The sequence below is a fragment of the Podarcis gaigeae genome (genome assembly GCF_964106915.1).
Source record: "Podarcis gaigeae genome assembly, chromosome: 16".
In the NCBI taxonomy this organism is placed as follows: Eukaryota; Metazoa; Chordata; class Lepidosauria; order Squamata; family Lacertidae; genus Podarcis; species Podarcis gaigeae.
Genome location: NC_139693.1, coordinates 14,369,908 through 14,394,431, shown reverse-complemented (window position 1 = coordinate 14,394,431; position 24,524 = coordinate 14,369,908). Strand labels below are relative to the sequence as shown.

Sequence of the window (24,524 nt, the reverse complement as noted above, 5' to 3'; positions counted from 1 at the left end):
GCCACCGTCAAATAACTGAAGGATTGTCACATGGGAAATGGAGCAAGCAGCAAGCTTGTTTTCTCCTGCTCTGGAGGGTAGGATTCAAGTTACAAGAAAGGCTATTCCTACTATGATTCAATGACTTAACATCAGGAAGAACTTTGATGGTAAGAGCTGTTTGACAGTGGAACAGACTCTTATGATACGTTGAGGACTCTCCATCCCAGGAGCTGACAGCTTCTCAGTCTCACGGCATAGTAAACAACTTTTTTCCAAGCATCAGCGGTTGATCCCCTGCTCACTGCTATCTCCAGAGTGAATTCAGTAGCCAAGATTTATGTATTGGCTATCAGCAGTCACCACTTAATTATCTCTGTTGGCAAGGTGCCGACAGAAGACGCTCAGTCCGCCATGTTCCTCCCCCAGAAGTATAAAGTATAGCTTCCATTCTTCCCTTCTGTGCAGTCAAATCTCGACGTGGATCCTGGGTTGGACCATATTGGATCATCCAGAATTCGTGGGGAGAGCACTGGGGAGAAAAGGTGGGCTGATCTCCACTTCTTTGGCCATTGGGGAGTTTGGGTGGAGTGGGGCAGGAAGCATAGGAACTGGGCAGGGGTGCTGTGTGCCTGGCGTGAGAGAAGCAGATGGGGTGGGTGAAACCCATCAACATCCTTGTTAAGCTGGGGGGGAGGGGTGCTTCCATCTCAGGACTTACAAGGGTTGTCTTTTGACTACCAGTGGACCAGAACTGGATATAAGGCTTGGGACTGGGACAGGGGGCAGTGGATGAGAGTGGGCTTTAGGAAGCTGCCTAGCCTAGTATTTGATTGTGCCTCTCTCAGGATCTTAGGCAGAGTGGGGTCTTTCATATCAGCTTTTAACTGGAGGTGCTGGGGAATGAACTTGGGACGTCCCTGTGCTTCATCACAGGAGAGTGCTGGTCTGTAATCACACAGTTCAAAGGTGGAGTTAACTCTTTATTAGCAAAAGCACAACCTCCACATATTTGGTTGAGTGTCAGGTCTAAGGAGCAGAGCAGCTCCTACCTGGTGAATCTCCTCCATGAAAATCAGTTGCTGAGACTGAAAGCCTCCTCACCAGGGCTTTCCCCCAGCAATAAGAGACTGTGCCTGCATGCAACCAACCTCCCCCCCCCCTTTTTCATGCCTCTTCTGGTTCTGGGAGATGGGGGTAGCGGAGCTTGTTACAGCAAGAGGGAGATACATCCTGGCTGACTCCTTTCTGCCTTTTGGCTTCCCTCCTCTCCTGCTTCAGCTTCTGCCTCTGATTCTAGTCTTCTCTCTGCCACAGACTCTCCCTGCTCACTAACGCCTGTTGCCTCCAGCTCCCGACCCATCCTCTTCCCCATCTTCTCCCTTTTCACCATCCCACCACCACTCCCCGGGCTCTGAGCCTTCTTCCCTTGGGGGTTCCCCAGCTGATTCCTGCCACCATTCCTTTGCATCCAACCAGTCCATGACACACAGTCTCTCCCAGGCACACAGGTAGTTAGTTGCCTTATAGCAACTCAGGCTAGTTGTCTGTCTAGCTCATGATTATCTAATCTGATGGACAACAGGACCCCTCCTCTCCTGCTTCCTGATCCTCTGAAGTGGAGATAGAAACTGGGATCTTCTGCTTGGAAGCAGGTGTTCTACCACAGAGCTGGCGCCTCTCCCAAACTTATTTTTCAGGGGAGAGGCTGAGCACACACATGGTGTGCAAAAGGTCTCAGCTTCAATTCCCGGCATCTCCAGTTAAAAACAAGGAGGTCAGAGAACAGATCATTGGAAAGACAATTTCTCCAGCAAGCCAGTCAGGGTAGACGGAGGTCACTAAACTTTTGGTGGGTGTATGGGGAATTTTGAGTAAGTGCTCTGGGTTTTGATTACAAAATGGCTGCTGTGGGGTATGGAGTATAACACAAAATGGCCGCTGTGGAGGGTGGGGGTTTGGCATAACACCAAATGGCCACTGTGGCGCGTGAGTCATAATAGAAAATGGCTGTTGCTTCCGAAAGAGCAGGAACAGTGACAGGACCACAAAATTGTGTGGGCTTCAAGGGGGGAGAAAAACCACCTACATCAGCCATGGCTACATTTGCTTGCAGAGAGAAGCTCTTTGTGTCTTTCCTCTGTTCAGAATGGAAAGGAAGGTGTCTGGCTCCGGCATCAAATGAAATGTGGGCTGGTTTGAAGGGTGTGTGTTAAAGGTAGGAGAGGCCAAGCCACTGAGAAGAGGAAGTGAGCAGGAAGAGCTCCCTTGAGCATCACTTTGCTGACCTTTGGAGGAGACAATATTGGGCCAGATCAAGGACCCTGCGGCCCCCCAGCTGGTGTGCTTGGACTGACACGCCTGCCAGGCGCCAAGCGCAGGCCTTTGGCCTGGAGCTCAGCCAGAGCGGTGACGCTTTTGACCCCATTCTCTTCCACCTAGGGCTACTTCCGGCTGCACCGTGGCACCAATACTTGTGGCATTGCCATGTTCGCGGCAACGGCGCTTGTCCGGGATTCCGGGGGAAAGAAGCCTGTGGTTTGCCATCCTTGATGGCGCAACTGCGTTCATGACCTGGAGTCCAACATCATCTGGAAGCGACCGCATGGGCTGACTCCTACAGCGCATTACCTCTTTTTGGCTCGAATCAGGCCTGCCATTGTTCTTTCTCCCTCGCACAGCTTCTAATGCCACAAGCTGTCATACCCCGCCATATTTTTCTACAGCATTATGTCAACGAACAGTGCAGACCCCCAATTTTGTTGTTGTGGACTGCATGCCAGCAAAGGGGTAGGGTTGAAGCCAGCAGTGGGGGACCTATATTTCTGGGGGCCCTTGTTGCGCAACCAGCAACGAGGTCTAGGTAACCACTGTTTTCTTCTTCTTCTTCTAATTTTTTATTAGTTTTACATAAAGGTTTTACACCATAAACATAACATTTTCACACATTAAAAAAGGGGTTCTTTCAAACCTTGAGACCTCCATCCTTCCCTTCATGGGTTCCAATTCTATTCCTGCATCTCCTACTGTAATCTATCTTTTATATAATCATAGTATCCAAAATCCATGTTACATTACAAGTGTTATTGTATTCCTGCCAATGATTTCAGCTGTTTACAATGATCTCTCAGATAGGTGAGGAAGTTATTCCAGTCTTTTAAAAATACTTGGTCTTCCTGATTTCTGGCCTTTTTCATCAGTCTTGCCATTTCTGCATATTTCATCAGCTTGGTTTGCCACTCTTCTATGGGCGGTACTTCTTCTTTCTATCTCTGGGCAAGAAGCATCCTTGCTGTTATCTTCTTCAATGGGGTTGTTCCATGACAGATCAGCACATTTCAATATAAACAAAATTTGCTACTACAACTGATTTCTGGCCTTTCCCATCAGTCTTGCCTCAACTAGAGCCAGGGCCTTCTCGGCTGCGGCTCCAATCTGGTGGAACGCTCTGTCCCAAGAGACTAGGGCCCTGCGGGACCTGACATCTTTCCGCAGGGCCTGCAAGACAGAGTTGTTCCACCAGGCCTTTGGCCAGGGCACAGCCTGACTCCCTCCTCTGGCAATCTACACAGAATTTTGCTTAACGGTTGCCATCAATTTGATTTTAATTAATTTTTAGAATGAAATGTTTTTAGAATGTTAGATTTGATTGTGAGCCCGGCTTTGGCCGGGGAGGGCGGTTTATAAATAAAATTTATTATTATTATTATTATTATTATTACATCTCAGATTTTGATTAAAATTCTTGTACTGGATTATCTCACCTATCAAAATCACTGGTGTGAATAAAAAAATTGCTATGCCTTATTGTTTGTGAGTTATTGCAGGGATGAAAATAAGGGGAAATTAGGGAAATGTTATATGCATACAGAATGCACTCCTTAAAGCAATTGTTTAAAGCAATGTGAACAAAAGTCGTTTCTGGGGCCCCTCTGGGATTAGGGGCCCCAAAGATTAAACTTCATTAGTTTCATAGTATTCATGTTTATTAAAGTTTTTGTGTGTGTGTGTTACAAAACAAACGGATAAACAGGGAAAGTTACATCTATTGCCTCAATTTATAGCCTTTGTGAGTCATGGCCCGGGTGAGAGCCAAAATGGGATAGGCCCAAACTGCTTCCCTCTCTTGCTGACCTCTAGTGGGGGGAGAACAGGCTGCTCTTCACATAGGTCTCTGAACAGATTGCTTGCAGATGGCATTTGAAATTAGGTTAATTTGCCCTAAGAGGACAAATATATACTGAAGAATTGGGGACCAAGACCCAGTGGGGTGGCTGAAATGTTGGGACTGGGGAGGGATATATCCGTCTATTTTGGGTTTCTCTGTTTCTGATTTTTTTTCAAATTTAATTTAGCTCTCCACATTTCTGCAATGATTTGACATAAAAAAGAACTTGTTAAATTAGTCAGAATTCGTCCCAATATATTTCCACCTTTGCAAGCAATTGTCCTCTATGATGCCTTGCATCATGTTTCCCGCCCCCCACTGAATGCATTCTTACTTTCCTCTGTTATAAGCAATTTGGTAGACATTGGTTGAAATTTCAGAAAACTCTTGACTGAAGGTTTCCCTTTGGCATGATGTTTTGAAGGTGAAAATCAGGTTGTTTTCTTGTTCAAATGCAAACAGAGCTGAATTTCTCCTGCATTCCTAGGGTGGAGCTATGTTTAAATTGCTATGAAGCTCAGAGTGACCGTGGGCCAGTGGCACACTCTCAGCCTAAACTACCCCGCAGAGAAAGATAAAAGGGGAGGGTAGAGAATCGTGTTTGTCTCCTTCTTGCATGGGGATGAGAAGGGAGAAATAGAAGCATAATTTAAAACAAACACATGCAGAGGGAGGTAGGAAGTACCCCCAGACAATTCCATTTTTCTACCCTTCATCTAATTCATAGAATTTGCTTGCAATCTTGTATCCCCAAATGTTTTTTACAGTCTATTCTTACAATTATGGGATATAGTATTTTTTTTAAATGAAGACTGTGGTCCCATCTGCACTATACTTTTAAAGCAGTATTATACCACTTTAAACAATCACGTTATCGCCCAAAGAATTATGGGAGTTGTAGTTGGTAAAAGGTGCTGAGAGTTAGGAAGACATTCCACTCATCCCATTCCACTCATGGAGCTACAATTCTCAGAGTAGGTTAGCAATCAGACCCTCTTCCCATGGATCACTGGGAATTGTAGCTCGGGGGGGGGGGTAGGGGCCTGAATACCCTTAACAAACTACAGCTCCCAGAATTCTTGGGGGGAAGCCATGACTATTTAAAGTGGTACAATACTGCTTTAAATTCATATTGCAGATGGGACCTGAAATGCACTGAATTTTCCCATGTTGGCAGGTTTTTCAGGTAGTGATTCAGAAAATAGTGGGCTGTGTGTATGTTTCACTCTCCTTTCTTTATAGGGCATTACAGAAATGGGCCTGCATTAAGAGTTTCAGCTTCCAGCAAATGCAGTTTCTGTTTTGATTATCCCTTGCATTCATATTTCACACGCAAATGTCATGAGCTGTTTCTGGTATTTCATGTTACCTTTCGCTCTCTCTGTGCATGAAGTTGGTTTCTTTTCTGCCATCTCACGTCACTTGGCATTGCCACTCCCTGCCCTCAACATCTGTAATGCCTTTAACAGTTGCAAAGGTCATACCATAAAATAAGACCCTTTCCCACAAATCTCCCCCCCCCCCCCACCGCTGCTCTACAGGTGCCCTGCTGGAGTGTGAGCTGAGAACCCCAGTGTGTATTACCAGGAGTGGGGCATCTTGTCAAATGTCATTTTCTCATCTTTCCACAACCTTCGCTTCAGTTCACATCAGTTTGGTTTTTTATTTTCAAAGGCTACATGAAAATCCATCAACATCGTAGTGCATTCCCAAAAATATACATATGTCTATGAGATTTTGCCTAATACGGCACATTTTCGCAAAGCACTTCCCTAAAATATCATTCATTCCAGGGTTGGTGTGGGTGTATTGATATGTTGATTGTTCACCTAAAATTAGCATGTGCATTTCTGTAAACGTTACTTGGCCAAAGAACTGCACTGTGGCTTTGGAGATGTGTGAATTTTGAAGGATGGCTGTGTTTTGAATCATGTAATGTTTCAGAAAGTGCAGATTAAGAGAGCAGATGGAATGCAATTTCTCCCCATCCGTCAGAGTGGGGAAGCTTTTTTCCCAGTTCAAGGGCCGTCCTCCCTTCTTTGCAGATATCAGGGGGCCATGAGCCACTGGTGAGCAGTTCCAGAGGCCGAAACAATGTGAATTTGGTCTTTGCAGAGTAGACTACCATTTGCAGCCCCCCCCCACTCTGTCTTCCAGCCAGAGAGGACTTCTATGTAAATCCCACTCTTTGTGCATCTGATGAAAGAGGCTGCAGATGCTTGCTCAATAAACCAGTAAACTCGGGAAACATAATGTCTCTAAGCGCTTCTATTTTCGCAACAGATTTAAGAGGGGGCTGTTTTATTGGGATTCCTGGGCTCTACCCAATGTTGTGTCCAATAGTGGACAGGCAAATATTAAAATTGTGCAGCAGAGGAATGCAATGCACCAGCTGCTTTAGCAAAAACTCATTGCCCAGTCCACAGTGCAAATGAATTTTCAGGCTGCTTATGCATTCATTTGGACAACTTTCCACTGAAATGTTTCCAAACATTTCAAATGACTGTAGCTTGATGGGGTGCATGCAACCGCCTCTCTCTCCCGCACAACTTAAGAATTCTATTGGGCGGGTGCAGGAAAGGGAAAACTTTGTTGCTGGACTACAACTCCTATCATCCCTGGGCTAGGCTGATGGGAGTTGGAGTCCAGCTACACCTGGAGAGACAAATGCTCCCTGTCTCTGAATGAGAATGCACCCACTCTTCTTGGTCACTTGGAGCAAAGTGGAAATGATAAAACAGGCATTTGGAGGCACTGCACGTTTAAGTGAAATTGCAGAGGGCCTTCTTGGCAGTGGCACCCTCCCTGTGGAACGCCCTCACACCAGATGTGAAGGAAGTAAAGAACTACACAACTTTTAGAAGACATCTGAAGGCAGCCCTGTACCGGGAAGTTTGTAATGTTTGATGTTTCGTTATGTTTTTATATGTGTTGGAAGCTGCCCAGAGTGGCTGGGGCAACTCAGTCAGATGGGCAGGGTATACATAATAAAATTATGATTATTGTATGGAGCACCATTGAGAAAGCCTGCAATTGCCATATTCATTCCCTCCAAACCTCCTTGCTCCAACTCTCCACAGGCCTCAAAGTCAATGCAAAGGCTCGTGGGATTGCACTCGCAAAGGCTTGTGGGATTGCTAGGTGCTGTTTTTGCACTTTTTTTGCCCCTTTTCATGCCATTACTGGGTTTGCAGTGGTGCACATGTGTCATGAACACATGTAAATGCAGTGTTAAGGTGAATGCCCAGCCTTGCCAGCCTCAGGACCTGGCCCTGAAGGCAACTGCCGTCAGATGAGAAAATAAAAGCAGGTGTTCATGTTAAAACAGGAAGTTTAGAAACAGGTGCCTCTTCCTGAGCAGCTTAGCACCTTCTCATAAAGAGGGTGGCTGGTGGAGAGAGTGGTTAGGTATGGAACTTGCTTCTTCACACCTCTGTGTTCAAAAGGTGCAAATAAAAGAAAAACCACACAGATGGAGAAATAGACTCAAAGCAACAGAGGCAGGCTGTCCTTGCGGCTCGAGGAGCTGACCGGCTGCTTCCCCCCAGCAGACAGAGTGGAAAGATGAGCCCTTCAAAATAGTACAGAGAGAACCACAAAAGAGGCGATGCAAAGCGTGGTTGAAAAAGAGTTAGAAGAGGAGACCCTATAAGGAAAGGTCTAAACCGATGGTTCCTAAAGGGGGCAGTGGGATTACCAAGGGGGTGCTAACAGGCAAGGGGGTGGCAAAGAGGCACTGGAGGTCTAAATGACTTCTCATGAAAAGCTGGTATCACTGGATCAATTAAACAAGATGGTTTGAGCTGGCTTTTGAAAAAACATTGTAATTCACTGTTACTGTTTGGTTATTGTCTTCCTTAATGAGTCATGCAAACCGTCATTTTGAAGAAATGCTTTTTGGCAGGTACCTGCAATGAGTTTATGGAACCAAGGGGTCAGTGGCCCACAAATGTTTGGGAACTACCGATCTATACGGTGCTTGCAGTGTATTCTGCTTTGCATGCAGAAGGTCCCAGGTTCAATCCCCGCCATCTCCGGGTAGGGCTGGGAGAGACTCCCTGTCTGAAACCCTGGAGAGCTGCTGCCAGTCAGTGCAGGCAGTACTGAGTTAGATGGACCAATGGTCTGTCTCAGTATAAGGCAGCTTCCTATGTTCCCCCAGGCTAGCTTCTGAAACTTGGAAAGGATTTTAAAGCCAACTTAGCCCAATGTAAAACTCAAAGGAGAACGACCCAAAGTTTATGTTCTCAACAGTGTTGTATGAGATGGTACAACAAACCACAATATGATCACAGAATAACAGAATTGGAAAAACAAAAGGGAAGTGAAATCTGGAGACAGACAAAATATATTCAAAATTCCATCTAAATATAAAGAAGCTTTGGTGTGAACTATGCATTGATTCAAAGCAATCTCTTCTACTTCATGACCTGCCCCAGACAACCTGAGAATTAAATTCTCATGTTGGTGTTTATGTAATAAAGAAGGATAATAGTCACCAGCTGTGCTGTTATCTAGAGCAGAAATCACCAGCCTCAGCCTTGAGAAGCCCAACATAGAGAGTATTGATGTTCTTTCATGCCTATCTCCTATGTTTTATGCCATGTGGAGTGTCTTTTTCTTTCTTATCTTCTACATTCCAGTTTAGTCGAACAGAAAACACAAGTAACTCGGAACAGGGAGTATGCCAAATAAAAAGACAACCATAGATATCAGTGGAGCAAATAATGAGACTTGATACTGACTCGCAGGACTTCAAATAAAATAAAACGAAAAGGGTCACAAAGGCTTTCTTGGATTTCAGCAGGGATACACAAGATATCAGAAGTCATATGAGGAAATCTGCTTTCACAGGAGGGAACCTGCTCCCAGTCCAAATTCAGCTAAACCCAAGAGGTAGAGCGATGATCATGATAATTGGCAAGGAACAAAAAAGGTTTTCAGAAATCAAAACTACTCAGCAACTGTAGGGGCTGTCACTGTATTTCAGCTTATTTCAAAGTTTTATGGCAGATGACTGTGGCTTCCTGAAACCAAACTTTGGTTCAGACCTTGAGGGCCCTTGCTCCTCGTCTGCAGCACCCCAGAACCCAAAAGATAGGTCTAAGGTGAAGAAGGGCTTCTTGTTGTCTGGTCTCCCCCTCTCCCCTTCAGCTTCGCTGGATAACCCCATGTTACAGCATTATGAGAGGGAGAAAAACTTCTCCCCATCTACTCCCTCCACACTGTGCATCACTGTGAATTGGGAAGATTTACATTTCAGTTTGAGCGGAATTAAATTCTCCCCCAGCCCACGTCTCAAAACAGAGAACCTGATAGATGGGCAGCCCAGTTCCACATGTGACATGAATTCAGGCCCCGGTGTCAGCATGCAAACTATTGGGAGTGGAGGGCTTTGTGGAGCTGATGCTTGTCCTGGGCTAAGTGGCTGCTGCATGTGAATCTATATTTCCCACTATGCTCCAGAACATAGTGCATTGTGCATCAGGCATTGTGAGGGCACTGTCCGAAATCTTAAATAATGGCCTGATACCATCTATTGCTCTAGCCAGGAATAGCCATAGGCAGGAGAAGGGAGCTCTGGGGAAGAAGGAGAGCCCACTGAGGACTCATTCAAACCTGGAAGCAGCCTCACAGGAGTTCTGCCTTCATCTCTCCCCCCGCACCCTTATGCTCAAAAGGGGTTACTGGGATGTTGCTTTTACTTTAATTATATATTTTGTGGTTTTGTATTTTGATTTTGTTCTGTGAGCTGCCCTGAGACCTCTGGGTATAGGGCGGTATATAAATTCAATCAATCAATCAATCAATCAATCAATCAATGGCCATATCCCTCCTCTCTAAAGAAAAAAAGTCCAACAAATTTTAACTTCCAATCATAGCAGAGGTGCTCAAGCCCCCTGATCTTTTCTGTACAGTGGTACCTCTGGATTCGAACGGGATCTGTTCCGGAGCCCCGTTCGCATCCTGAAGCGAACGTAATACGTGACCGTGCGTGCGTGTGTCGCGTTTCGCCGCTTCCATGCATGCGTGTGATATCGTTTTGAGCGTCTGCACATGCGCGAGTGGCAAAACCCGGAAGTAACACGTTCCATTACTTCCGGGTCGCCGCGGAGCACAACCTGAAAATGCTCAACCTGAAGCGTATTCATTCCGAGGTATGACTGTACATCCTTCTCCAATGCTCCAAACACCTTCACCCAGATACATGCCCCAAAGTCAAACATAAGAATAAATAAAATTTATTGGGCTCTTGAACCACAGGACTTCATTTGCTGTTCCACCTCTCCATTTCTGGGCCCAGAAGACGAGCTGCGGCTAATCCTGTGGCAGCCCCTGGATGTGGGCTCTTCCTCAGTGTGAGGAGGAACTCCGCATACCTCCATCGCAAATGACGCCGGCTATTCTAGGGTGGCTCTCCAGGTGGCCCTTCCCAGAACTGATGGAGGTAAAGTCTATGCTACTGCTGAGGCACACGGCCCAGAGAGAAGACTACAAGTGGGTTGGCCCTTTTCCTCTCCTCCGCTCGACCCTGAGCTCACACTCGACCTTGAGCTCACACGGCCACCAGGCCTTCGCTGACAGGCATGTTGATGTGCGCCGTCAGCAGTGGTTCAGGCTCCCCCTCGTGCAACACAAACACCTGCAACACGAAGGAGATGAGAGGAGGGAGGGCCTGTGGTCGGCATGCCAACACAGCGGCCATCTTGGATTGCAAGTCAGCATACAAACTGGGAACAAGGCACAGGGAAGGCAGGCTTTTTCTTTTGACAGGCAAGCCCCCCAAGACTGAAACAACTGGGAAATCAATGGCATGGGAAGTCAAGGGGCAGGCCTGTCAGGAGTGGGGTGGGGAATCAAAGCAGGAACACTAACCTTAATAATATCCGAGGTCCCTTGTTCGCTCAGACACTCCACAAAGGTGGCCAGAGGGTAATTCAATCCTGGAACCAACATGGGAGTCTGCAGGGAGGCAAGAAAAATGCAGGAAATTCTTATGGCAAGCAGCGTGTTGGGGAAGAGGCTGGGCTAAGAGCCCAAGGAGGGAGGCGTGTAGCAAGGGGCAAATCTCTAACTCCAGCTGAGCCTGAGTTAGGGTTTTTGGCCAAAGTTGTTGAGCTATTTTTGAAAAATCTTAATAAAAAAAGTTTTTGAGCTATTTGTAAGGAAACCCATAATAATAATAATAATAATAATAATAATAATAATAATATTTCTATGCCGCCCATCTGGCTGGCTTTCAACAGCCGCTCTGGGTGGCTTCCAGCAGAATATTAAAATACAATGATTCATCAAATATTAAAAGCTTCCCTAAACAGGGATAGCCTACACTTCCGACATGGGTTGCCATATGTCTGGATTTTCAAGGACATCTTAGTGTTTCCCGCCCGGACACTGCTTCCGACTGCCTAATCCCAGCTATGTCCCGGAAATTCCAGACGCATGACAACTCTACTCTGAGAAGGCCGCTGGACTGGTTATACAGGGGGCCTGTGCAAAACATTTAGGAGAGGGAGTCAGGGGAGATCCAATTCAGGAGAAGGATGGAATTACCTTAAAGAAAGGATGCTCTATGGAGTAGAGTTTTTCATCATACAGGAAGCTGATGAGAAGGTTGGCGACTGCACGGGTATCTGACATGTTCTGGAGGTTAAGGGTCAACTTGAAGGTAGGGCCCATGCCCTGGACCTGCAGAAGGGAGAGAAGTGCATTATGGGAATGAGCGTGTGAGACAAAGGGGAATGAGAATGGGCGGGGGGGGGGGGGAAGTGTCTCAGCAATGTCTCAACATTTCATCAAGAGGGGACTCTGGGTAATATCCAACCCAAAGGTGCCTCCGGACTTTCACTATTTTGCAGGGGAAAGCACATGGGAACTTTAGGTTTGCACAGCCCTAGCACAACAAATCCACTTTAAAAAAAAGAACTGGACATTTTACGGTTTGGAAAGTGATAGGGAAATACAAAGTATGGGATGAACAAATGAATAATGGGAAGAGGTATAAACATTCCTGCAAGTAAATCAGAATGAATGCTCATTAATGACCAGATATAATCGAACCTCCTCCTAAGGTCTGTGCAAGAAAATAAGGATGAATTCTCAATAAACAGCTAATCCAGAGGGACCCAGAATCAGATTAGGCCCACTGACGCCAATGAACTTGAGCTACTCCAGTTTATTGAGTTCAGTGAGTCTACTGTGAGCATGACTTAGTTGGATACAACAGCTCAAGCAAAGCCCATCCCTTCTCAAGAATTCCTAATTTACTCCATTTATTTATTTATTTTTAACTATTTTATTTTCATTTTAAACAAAATTCTTATACATTTAAATCATTTTCAATTTTTACACATTTGAGATTACTTGAATCCCTGGACTTCCCCCACCCTCCCCTAGTTTCCCATTTTTAATTATTCTTTCTATTGCATCTAATCACATTTTCCCAATCCATTTTATCTCTTTTTTGGAACTTTAATTTTGTTTCATTATAAGTGTTATAACAATCCTGCTAGCATTTTTAAATATTTACAGTGGTCTTTAAGATGCTCTATAATCCCTGCCCCCCATTCTTTACTGAATTTTTCCTCATCTTGGTGTCTGATCTTCACTGTCATCTTCGCCATTTCGGCACAGTCCATCATCTTGGTTATCCACTCTTCCCTGGCTGGGACCAATTTACTCCTTTTTTTAAAAGCAGCCCACCTTTTTTCTTGCACCACCCTCTGATTTAACGCACTATTTCCTTTCCTCCCCTCACCCCATCCTGGGGTTACCCCTCCAGCTGTCTTCTCTTTTCCAGGGATTGGGACCATTTTTAAGGAAGCCCGCCTCGATTCAGACCAATCCTGTATTCATTTCCCCCTCCCCCTTCCTCCTCACCACAGCGTTCATCTTCAGCTGCTCCTGCGCCGACTCAGACACAGGCGTCATGTTGCACTGAAGCGCTTGGGCGTAGGCTCGGGCCGCCATGAGTCGGATGCGGCTCAGGTCCGTCTGAAACACCCGGTGCATGGCTGGGCGAGGGCGGGGGATGGGAAGGAAGCAAAGTGAAACAGGGAGGAGGGAGGAGAGAAATGAGACCTTCCCTTGTGCCATCATCAAAACACCCTCTGCCTGCAGAAATTAGGGGGTCTGTTGTGCTAGAGTACTTAGGTCCTAGAATCAATTCTGAGCATCTCTTTCCTGGCTGAGATCACCCACAAACCACGCTCCACATAAAGGTCTTCCTGCACCAGTTTGTATAAGGTAAAGGTAAAGGGACCCCTGACCATTAGGTCCAGTCGTGACCGACTCTGGGGTTGCGGTGCTCATCTCACTCTATAGGCCAAGGGAGCCGGCGTTTGTTCGCAGACAGCTTCCGGGTCATGTGGCCAGCATGACTAAGCCGCTTCTGTCGAACCAGAGCAGCACATGGAAACACTGTTTACCTTCCCGCTGGAGTGGTACCTATTTATCTACTTGCACTTTGATGTGTTTTCGAACTGTTAGGTTGGCAGGAGCAGGGACCGAGCAACGGGAGCTCACCCCGTCGCGGGGATTCAAACCGCCGACCTTCTGATCAGCAAGTCCTAGGCTCTGTGGTTTAACCCACAGCGCCACCTGCGTTCCACCAGTTTGTATTCATAGCCACAAAATATGAACAGGGACTTTTGTGTTTAGCAGAATTCTCGGGGGTTCTTATGCTGCAACTGTGGAAAAATATGATCAAACACAGTTATGGTATTGAGATGTACAGGACTTGATGAATTGTTTGAACGAAATACTTTGTTCCGATATGTGAGATTGAACTCCAGGCCAAGACCAGCCAGCCCCTATGGAAGGAAGAAACCTCAGCCAAAGAACATAAAGAAGAAGATAAAGATGAAGATTGGCAAAATAAATTATTAAACTATGCAGGACAAATCATTACAAAAAAGGACAATTGTTTAAAACATATTTTTAAAGCTTTGCGTACAGATTTTTACATTAGTATAACTTTTAAAAGTCACCTGTAAAAAAATGAAGAAGGTTTTAACATTGGATTGTTAAGTATATAAGGTTTTATGGATGTGCATAAACAAGTACATTGTAATAGAACCAAGAGGGGGAGTGGAGGGAAGTCGATCAAAATTCATGGTTTAATTTGGTTATGATTTTTTTCTGGTTTTTTTTTAATTGTTATTTTTGGAAAATCAATAAATTATTATATAAAAAGGTCAAAAAAAAACAAAAAACACCTAGCCATTTTTAAGGTTTATTCAAAGAGAGATTCCTAAAGCCTCTATATGTGTAAGGAGGAAATGTTTCCTGATCCAGAGACCATAGAGGAAGGAGCTAGGAGTTTGCATCTGGCTGGGATGTTGTGTGCCTGTAAGAAAGGCTGCCATGCTCCGAGACGCACTGCTCATGCGACTCACCCACGCCACTCTCCCGCTCCCGTAGCGTCTGGTCCACATACAGCTTTGTCTTCTTGGGCACGTTGAGCTTGATGCTCTGGGCGACGGGGGCTCCGACAACCGCATCCCGCTTGTCAAACGTGGCAGTGCGTTTTAGGATCTTGATGATCAGGCCCCCGCCTAGGAGAAGAGTAGAAACTCATGTATGCTACTACAGCGGCAAGAATGCTACTCGCCCAAAAATAGAAAGAAGAAGAAGAAAAAGTCCCAGCAAAGGAAGAATGGATACAAAAACTTATGGAATATGCAGAAATAACTAAACTTACAGGAAGGATAAGAAATCAAGATAACAAACTTTTTATAAAATAATGGAAAAGGTTTACTGAATTTTTACAGATAAATTGTAAGCAGATAAAAACATTGGCAGGATTCTTGTAATAACCTGCAGTTTCATAAGAGTATATATTTAAAGAAGATGAATAAATGAACAAATTAAGCTAATTTGGATATGCAGAAGATATTAAAAATAAAGTTAAGGAACTGCAGAAAGTGGGGGAAGGAAGTCAAGTTTTGAAATGTCAAAATGATTGTATAATCAGTGAACTGTATAAATCTGAAAACTATAAATAATTTTTTTTAAAAAAAGAGAGAGAAGGGGGAGAAACGACAGATGGGCAAGGAGTCAAGTAGGACAGGGAAGTGCCTTCACTTGATAGGCCCCCCACCCCTGTTCGATACAACCCACTCCAGCAAGTTTAGACCAACATGACTTTCTCCCAAGAAAGCCTGAGAGATGAGCATCTTCAGCAAAATTCTCAGCTGGGACTCGTTCTTCACAACTTGGGCTCCATATCAGGAGGGACAACTGCATGCTGCAACCAGACTATAGCTCTGTAGATTCCAAAGCCTCTATACTCAGGTGCAGCTTACCCCTGAATGCTACCTGCTGGCTGCCCCCTGGGGAAGGGCAGAAGGTCGGGCTAAGTGCTCTGACTTCACAAGGCACAACATCTGCTCTTACCTTTGGTGGTCATGACAAGCGTGTTATCTTCCCTCCCATAGCGGCCGAAGCAGATGCTGCTGACAACGTCCTGGCAGCAGAAACAGAGAAAAAGAGATGAAGGTGGGTTGCTGCTTTTCGCAGGGAGAAGGAAGACAGGTGGGCTTGTCTTTGGTGTGGCCGTATAGCTTTCCTTTCTTTGATTTGGTCTTTGCCAGTAGTACAGCGCCTGCTTTTCATGCTGAAGGTCTGAGATTCAATCCCCAATGGCCTCTCCAGCTAGGAGGAAGGCTGGGAATATCCTCTGCCTGAAACCCTGGAGAGCAGCGACCAATCAGTGGTAGCCAATACTGAGCTAGATGGACCAATGGTGTGACTTGGCCTTTGTCAGGTTCCCACATCCCTATGGGAGCTCTTTGTCTTCTCATGGCATCTCCACCCTCCCAGCCCAGGGCACCTCCCAGGTTGCCTCCCTGCCAGCTCTCCTTCACCTCCTGTGGGTCCTCCCTCTGCCAAGAACAGTCTCCCTCTCCCTGTGTGCTCAGTTCAGGAGCTGAGAAGGGCCAGGAATGGCCCACAGCAGGTCCGGAACAGGTAGGCTGAGCGAGGATACAGCCTGTGAACTGTTACTGAAGAAGGGAACTGTAGGGGAGGCCATCTGCAGCAGGAAGGGTGCCTCTCTGGACCAAGGGAGTTTCTGCTTTGCATGCAGGTTGAATCCTCAACATCCCCAGTTTGAAAAGGGATCCTGGGCCAGAAGGACCAGTGGTGTGACCAAGTCAAAGGCAAGTTCCAATGCCTTACCAGACCCACATTCAACAGGAGCCATGTTTTCCAGGAACTTACTCAAGGAGTCTTGGTTCTCTAGTTCTCCTGTTTCAATCCCACAGATGACAAACACACATCCCGTTAGAGTGAGGGATGAGACAGAGCAGCCTGGGCTCAGAGAAACAAACATACAGTCTCACACACAAACACCTCCCCCACCCACGCTGTGACCAGCTCCTGTGCCAAACCACCAGAATGCCCTCATTCAGCCCTGAATGTGGGCACCCCCTGTTCCTGCCTCTCACCTGTGTTTGGATGATGTTCACAAGGTTCTTGTCCTGGTATATGTGCACCTCCATATTGGCCAAGGCGACCAGCACAGCATGGAAGCTCTGGAACTTCTCATTTATGAGACTCAAAGTGATGGGGGTGGCTGGCAATGGGACGACCCAGAGCTTCTTCCCCTGCCACGAGAAAAAGACATTCAGGAACCCGACAGAACAGCTTCTCCGACCTGGCCCCCAATTTATTTCCTTGCTAATTAAGGCCCCCCACCCCCCACTAGGATTACCCTTCTTTTAACAAGATCCTCCTTTAAAACAGAATTGGGCCAGCAATAGCACCACCTGGGGACCACATGCATACACTTACACAACACAATGCCCTTCAATGTACCTTGGCTCCATTCACTTAACTCTAATGCACCTTGAGTTCCAGAAGTGAGCCAAGGTTCAAGTTAAGAGCTGCTGCCTTCAGTTGGCAGTTTGAGGTGAGGCAGATTGCCAAAGCTGTGGCCAGTAATTAAAGCTGCCCTCCACCCCATGACCCCACAACCTTCTGAGTAAAGCTTTGAAGGGTTTCGTCGGAGCAGGCCACCACAATGTTCTTTTGGACCCAGGACAAGCCCACGGCTTGAGAACTCAGCTCAATGCAGTATTTATGTCGCTTGGAGTTCCTGCGTGGGAGAGAAAGACAGCAGTGGCAGGTCAAGTCCAGGCCTGGCCTCCTTGTGGTCAGCAAAGCAGGCAACTCCAGTGCCAAGATGGGTGATGCACAAGATATGGGGCTTTTCCTTGCCATATTCTTAAGAGCTTGCTCTGAAATATGTCAGCCTCCCTCTTCAACCCATCAGGCCCTCTCTGCCCTCCCAAAACACCCCCAGCAGCTCCTCCTCTGCCCACCTGCGGAGGATGTAGATGCACCCATTACGGCAGGCCACTATGAGCCGATATTCCACATCGTACTGTCCTGTGACGTCCAGGAAGGCTGGCACGCTTGGTACCTTTGTCTGCCATTAAAAAAGAAAAACAGTGCTGAAGCCAGATACTGCCCCACTCCCTGGCCTATTGCCTCGCAGGGGACAGATGCGAGAGGGACCTATTTTAAATAGTCACATCACCAGGATGGGATTGGCAGGCGGGTGGTCACCCCTGGGCAGTTTTGAGGGTTTTCTAGTTGAAACAGACACCCCCATTCGTTACCAATATCCCTGCCACTGAAACTCATCCTCCTGAGATTTCACAGACATGGGCCACAGCATTCAAACCTACAAAATCTAGAAACCCGCTCTTCGTTGTCGTTTTTAAACCGGAAGCCATGCAATCAGTGGAGGTTGGCGCTTACCAGAACTGATAGGGCACAAGGCAACAGTAACTGGAGCCAGACAAGTGCAGCCACACTTCTAAGTAAGGAAACAGTGAAGTGGAGGTTGGCAAAAGCCAGACTAAGATTGGTGGTGCAGTGTCCCAATCGCCTTCATGGTCTAGCTCCCACTACAGGGAATGGCGAATCCAACAGCTTATTGTTTTATTCATTCATTGCATTTGTGTCCCACATTTCCTCCCAGGGAGGAAATTTGTAAAAATATTCCTTTTGCATCCTCATAACATCCCTCGGTGGTAGGTTAAGGCTGAAATATGATGGCTGCCCAAGATTGCCCAGTTAACTTCAGGGTTGGGAGCAAATCTGAAAGCAGATCTCCTCAGTCCCGACTCCAATACTCGATTCCCCCAACATTGTTTTGAATTCTGCAACTGGTTGTTGCGATTGTGAGGAACACCAGAGCGAGAGGCTTCCGCTTAGCCTCCAAGGGCATAAGGCAGAGAACAAAATGGCCCTCTCTTCCCCCTCTTGAAATAAGCATGCTGTTCAGCTTCAGAGCACTCTTCTCCAGGGCCTCACCTGCACCAGCATACTGAAGGGCTCAGGATCCAAGATGATGATGTCGCTGTTCTCCGTCCCAAGCACCAGGCAGCTGATAGAGCCCTCGTCTGCCACGCTCTTCTTCAGGGTAGTCATGCAGGTAATCAGTGACTGAAAGATGAGGAGGGGCAAAGGGGCAAGAGAGGTGAACCCCAAGGGACAAGGATATGTTTCCCAGCCATGGGCAACTGGTTCTGTAAGTGCACTTCAAATCTGGGACATTTGTGCCTAACCCTTTTGCTACTTGATTGCCCCAAGTTGTGATTTTAAAAGACGTGTCACCTAAGCAAGGCCATTCTTGGCTTCAGGGAAGAGTTGGCAGTGTTTGCCTGGGATCAACCAAACAGCATCCCAAACCTCTTCCTCTTCTGGGATGTTCAGGGCGGGAGTGGATATGGAACATCAGAGTACACACCTGGCGCTTGAGCGGCTGCATTTTATACTGGTTCACAAAGGACTCCATCTCAGGAGGGTCAAGGGCCAGGAACCTGCAGAGCAGATGGGGAAGGTGATGAAAGGAGCCCAGGGTCCCAGCCCACACAGAGGGGGTGGAGGGAGACGGAGAGGGAGAGAGATGGCCTTCAACAGAGGATGAAAAAAGGAGACCATTTCTCAAAGCTGTGTTCCCATCAGCCTGAAGCAGAGAACTTGGGCTGGAGTGGGCATCACAGGAACATCCAAAACTGTCTTGCACTGAGTCAGAGCACTGGCCAATCTAACTCAGTATTGACTACACTGACTGGCAGCAGTTCTCCAGGATTTCTGGCAGGAGCTTTTCCCAGCCCTGACTGGAGATTCCCAGCCCTGCCCTCACCAAAGAACTCACCTCAAGGACTGCACTGACAAGGGCGGCTCCGTATTTTCTCTGTCTGCATTTTCCCTGTTGAGACACATCAGGCAAGTCAGGAGGGAGAGCCTTGGGCCTCTGTGGCTCACGCCAGTGTGGCACAGTGAACAGTCTAGAACCACAGAGCCCTAGGCAAGCTTGTTCGCCCTGAGCCTCTGCTTCTCTAGTCAATTAAATGGGAGCTTTCATAGCCCAGACATGTGGAGGTGACCAAAAAGCGGATTATAAAGCATATTTTTTTGCATGCCAATGTAAGAAATAACCCCCCCCTCCGCCTGGCATGCTCTCCATTCCCACCTGCCCCTAGTTGACCCCCAAGCCTTGTTTGCTTATCCTCCTGATGTTTAGAGATGGCTCAGAAGACTTGGTCTCGCCCTGCCCAGCTTCAGAGCTCCTTACCGGATCATCTCCAGTGTCTCCTTCATTGACAGAAGGTCAACCTTGTCCTACCAAGAGAGAAGGAGGACAGTCAATGGCTGCTCCCTACAAGAGAGGCAGACTTAAGAAACTGGAAGGACTGCTGGTGATGAATCAGAAACCAAGAGGGATTTGCACTCCAATTAAGCAATTGCATTTATATCCCACTTTTCACCCAAGCAGCTCAGGGTGGCAGACGTGGTTCTCCCCCTTCACATCTGATCCTCACAACAACCTTGTGAAGTAGGTCAGACTGAGAGACGACGACTGGCCCAAGCCATGAGCTTCGCAGCTGAGTGCGATTTGAATCCTGGTCTCCCAGGCCCTAGTTCAACACTCTAACCCAGGAATGGGAAACTGTTTCCAGTCCAAGGGCCACATTCCATCCCAAGTAACTTTCTAGGGCCCAGGGGTGGGCAGAGCCAGCAGCAAAAGTGGATGGAGCAATGGATACAAATTTTATATTTTCATGCAGTTTCAACACAACCCTTTTTTGCCCTCCATACAGGCAAGCAAGAGGCATCATAGAACATATTCCAGCCTTGCAAAAGCACCCAGGAAGAGTGAAAAAGCAGGTGTAGTAAGGGGTATGGTCTGGGGGTGGAGGCTATGGCCTTGAGAGAGACCCGAGAGCCAGGCAGAGAGGGCTGGAAGTTCACCACTTCTGCTCCAACCACACTGGCCCTCAGGCAGGAAGGATGGGAGGGAAGGTACCTAAAGACCCATGACCAAAGGGGTTCTGGCTAGCAGACAGCTTCCCCAAGCCCTCCCTCCTCCTTCTCACCTCCTTTGCCTGCTCCCAGACATCCTTCTCTGTGGAGTTGACTTCCAAGGGGGGCAGAGCATAGCGGAAGTAGGGGCGCATGTTCTTGTACACGTAGATGTAGGGACCGGCAGCCACCCCCACAGCAGGAACACACAGTTCATGACGCTCCATCAGGAAGGCAGCCACACTTGTGGGCAAGTCCAACAGGACATTCTCGCTCAGGAGGTCCATGCCATGGTACACCTTCAGCTTCATCTCATGTCCTGTAGGGCCCAGGTCGCCCACCACCAGCTGGGAAAGGGGGGAAGCAAAACAACAACTAGGAGCCTCCTTGAATGATACCCAAGGATGTGTGTCCCTTTGGAGGCTCTGAAACCTAAATCGATAAACCTAAAAGCAAGCAGGCAAAAGGAACAAAGAGGAGACTAGGAACGTGCACTCAAAATCTACACAAGAAAAATGGTATTCATGCAACAAAAGCCTATTAGGCCAGATGGAGAGGTAGAGAAAGAAGGGGAAAGGCACCCAAAAGGCAGCAGATTTGCAGGTGTGATGAATATGGGCAGTACAAGAGAAGGGTGACAGTGACAGTGACAGTGACAGTTCCCTTACCTTACAGTCTCCATCACCATGCAGGTCAGCCAGGGCTGGAAAAGACAGCAGAACCTGTATCAGCCCCATTAAAAAGACCCACACATAAACAGGGGAGAGGGCAGAGGAGCCCCATCCCCCCCAAAGCTACTATTTTTATAAGGATACCAGGCAACATCCCCTGTTGAAAGTAAAGTCACCTGCAATTGACTTCACCCCAGAGGCACACCCCTCCATTGTCCCCCAAGATAGACTGATGCAAACAACAGAGTTGTTAAGAAAATATAGGTTAATGCAAGTCTCCTGCAGATGCAGGTAAGTCAACAGGGAGGCACACAGCTTTAGCAGAAACTCGGATGCTGGAATGGAAGGAGCTTCTCTGGAGCTGTTTGAATAGGGAAAATTAACTATATGCTTTCATGAGATCAACAGAAGTGAGCGACTTCCCTTGTTGGAGAACCCCTACTATTGTCCTGAGGCTTTCCATGTGTTTCTTTACCTTTAAATCAAAGCAAACAAAGTAGATACCAGAGAATTTAAGTACTGTATTGTAGTACCTGTTCCATAATCCGAATACTGGTTTGGAAGAACTAACCCACTCAGAATCCTGAAATTCAAGGAAATAATAGACTTCTCCAAAAACCCCAAAATGCCTTGAATTGACACCGTGGGAGAATAACATACCTCCCCCAACCCTTGAAAGCTTTAAAATCAGCCATGTGACCACAGAAGAATCTCCAGCATCCAGGAGAAGTAAAAGCAGGTGAGGAAAGGATGCGATATGGTTGGCGCTACACTTTCCTCAACCACACAGTGGTCTAGCACCCTCTGGTGGAACGAAGGCTGACATGGTGAGCCCAACATTACCATAAGGGGATGGCGCACCTTCTGGTGGGCATGAGGATCAACACTGCTGACCTCGGTTAACCACAACGCCATCGCTTCTTGATGTTGGAATGAGGGGTGCTTCACTAGCCTCGACTGCCCAGAAGATGGAGTGTCTTCTGACGAGCTTCAGTCATACAGCCATAGAACCATAGAGTTGGAAGGGATCCTGAGGGTCATCAAGTCCAACCCCCATTGATCAATGTGGATGATCAACTTTGTTTGCATTAACTTCTACTAGGGCTTCTCAGGCCACTCCCTCACTTTTTCTTCTTAGAGATCCAAATGGTGACACTGGTCAGCACCGGTCAGCCACTGCCTCCCTGTCCAGCCATTCTATGGGTAGAAACTGGATGCCTCCCTTCCGTTGGACAAAAAAAGAAAGACGCAGCTCTGAACATGTGCAGACAGCATTTCCTATACTACTAAGCCACATCTGATCCCCACATGTCTGCTATTGGAGGCAACAAATTCCAGGACAGAGGATGCAGCCTTATAAAAAGAGTGGTTCTCAGACAAATTCACTCCTTATTCCCACAATGGCCCAGAGCAATGTTACATTATGGAGCATTCTGGGAGATCTATATGACAGCTCCCAGTTGTCTGGTACTGATTCAGAGCTCTGCTGTCAGGTAAACCCACCAAGGCACATTGTAGCAGTGGAGGGCCCACCAAAGACCACTCAAGTCTGCTGGGACCTATCCTTGCCTGCCTTCCTTAACCACCTCCACCAAAGCAAGCTGTCACAAAGTAGGCATTGCTCGTGCTGCAGTGCGGAAAACAAAATATGCTTTTACCTACTGCAAACCCGGAGAGAACCAGCAGATAGTCAAAACTATGCCCGTCTCAACCACTGTACATTATGATCGCCATATTCACCCATCAAAACAGGAAAGAGACAATGCTTATTAAGGAGAAAACGAACTCAGACTTACTGACGCAAGAGGAAAACGTGTAGAGGCTGGCCACTGGGTCGTAGTGGGCATCCAGCCATTTGGAATTGGCTTGAATGCTGCAATGGATGAAGGAAAGGTTGAAAAAATGTACAAAATGAAATATATTGCAGACAGTTTCAGCCCAGAGAGCCAATTCTCTAGGAGTCTCTGTTCTCACCTGACCTAAATCCCTCCAAACCATGAAGCATGCACACGAAAAGCTCATACCAAGAACTAACTTAGTTGGTCTTTAAGGTGCTACTGGAAGGAATTTTTTTTGTTTTGACTATTTGTATCCTGTCTTTCATCCGAGGAGCTGACGGTGTCATACACAGTGTCTAATTATATTAAGGATGAGGATGTTCTTGTGAACTAGATGGGTTTATTCTCATTCAAAAATCTATTATGTCCAGCAAACATTTCTCTCCCAGGAGTCAAATAGATACTGATGGGGCAAAGCTCCCACCCCTGCAAAAAAAAAGCAATTTGACCACAATTTTTGCCCCCCTTCTTCCCCCCAATATTGTCACTACCCACAGCCAGAAAAATACAAACCAGTTCCTTAGACAAAACGAATGTGGCAAAAGACTCACTTCCATATTATCTACATGTTCTCATCACCCGCTATACTGGGGTTTTGAGCAGTTCATCTATGCCTGGTTGACACCTTTTTTATTTAGATGAAGAGGTTGCTCTGTGCGTTTGACAGATGCACTTGGGGGCAGAAACGGAGCAGACAAAGAAGTTCTCTTCTGCAAGGAAATGGGCTGATGTTGGGAACCTGCAGCACCTGTTGGATTTCTGCCTGCCTCCGTGGTGCAGCTGCGACAGGGCTCCTCCTCGGGGGTGAGATAGAGGGGGAGGAACTGGTCACAGTGCAGACACGCGTCACTAACCAGGGGTGGTGGTGGAATGGAAACCAAAACAAACGCATGCGCACCCACTTTTCTTCTAGGGAACCCAGGAGTCCGACCTGCAGGCACCAGCCTCCTCCCCCCTCCTCCCTCGCCAGCGCAGGCAAGAATCCTGAAAGCGGGGAGGGGACGGGGGGGCAAGAGAAAAAGAGGAAGGGGGAGCAGCTGCCCTCCAAAACGCGACCTCTGCGGGCTTTACCCGTCGCCAGCGGCTCCTGAGGACGACGAAGGCAGCGCCGCGGCCGCCATGGATAAGCCAGGGGATCCGTCGCCATGGAAACCCCGCGGGATCCAATGGGTGCGCCGAGAAAAGGAGTCCCGCCCCTCCCAGCAGAAGTCCGCGCGCTCATAGACTTGCGGAGAGTTGAAGACTAACACGCAAGCACACACCCAAGCAGCTTCCGGGCTGACTTGGCCGGTCCACAGAGCAATTTGAAAAGGATTTGCGACAAAAACTAAGGGCTGGGCCAGACACACTACGGGTGCTACGTTGCCTCAAACGCACAGAAGGGGCTCCGAGGGGCCATCTAATCCAACCCCCTGCAGTGCAGGAATCTCAACTAGATCATCCATGGCTGATGGCCATCCAGCCTCTGCTTACAAACCTCCAGTGAAGGAAAGTCCACCACATTTAGGAGGAGTCCATTCCACAGTTGAACAGCTTTTCCTGTCAGAA

At 47.3% G+C, this 24,524-nt stretch overlaps 2 protein-coding genes across 14 annotated transcripts in view; one reads left to right on the top strand and one right to left on the bottom strand.

Moving 5' to 3' along the window:
- Window positions 1-3,385, top strand: part of CTSW (cathepsin W) — a 28,850-nt gene extending 25,465 nt beyond the window's left edge. For 5 of the 9 annotated variants that reach the window (XM_083716521.1, XM_083716520.1, XM_083716519.1 and 2 more), the window contains exons 10-11: window positions 448-524; window positions 2,422-3,382. In XM_083716521.1, the coding sequence (XP_083572647.1) occupies window positions 448-524; window positions 2,422-2,532 (188 nt within the window). In that variant the 3' untranslated portion in view covers window positions 2,533-3,382. Of the gene's footprint in view, window positions 1-447; window positions 525-2,421 lie in introns of all 9 variants that reach the window. The other 4 variants (XM_083716522.1, XM_083716523.1, XM_083716515.1 and 1 more) reach the window with 3 other exon arrangements.
- A 6,988-nt stretch (window positions 3,386-10,373) lies between these two features.
- BBS1 (Bardet-Biedl syndrome 1) lies at window positions 10,374-24,165 on the bottom strand. Of its 5 annotated transcripts, none has more exons than XM_083716469.1 (17): window positions 24,048-24,165; window positions 22,935-23,011; window positions 21,136-21,170; window positions 20,542-20,814; window positions 19,740-19,786; window positions 19,320-19,373; window positions 18,909-18,981; window positions 18,473-18,604; window positions 17,473-17,579; window positions 17,126-17,246; window positions 16,597-16,755; window positions 15,545-15,614; window positions 14,545-14,703; window positions 13,028-13,161; window positions 11,702-11,836; window positions 11,024-11,110; window positions 10,374-10,790 (listed from the first exon to the last, which is right to left on the bottom strand). In XM_083716469.1, the coding sequence occupies exons 1-17, from the start codon at window positions 24,095-24,097 to the stop codon at window positions 10,704-10,706; spliced, it is 1,800 nt and encodes a 599-aa protein (XP_083572595.1). In that variant the 5' UTR covers window positions 24,098-24,165; the 3' UTR covers window positions 10,374-10,703. The 5 variants fall into 5 exon arrangements, with proteins under 5 accessions (XP_083572595.1, XP_083572597.1, XP_083572598.1 ...); XM_083716471.1 differs by having other exon boundaries at window positions 24,033-24,125; XM_083716472.1 differs by lacking the exon at window positions 24,048-24,165 and adding an exon at window positions 23,528-23,672.
- Between the last annotated feature and the right edge of the window lie 359 nt (window positions 24,166-24,524).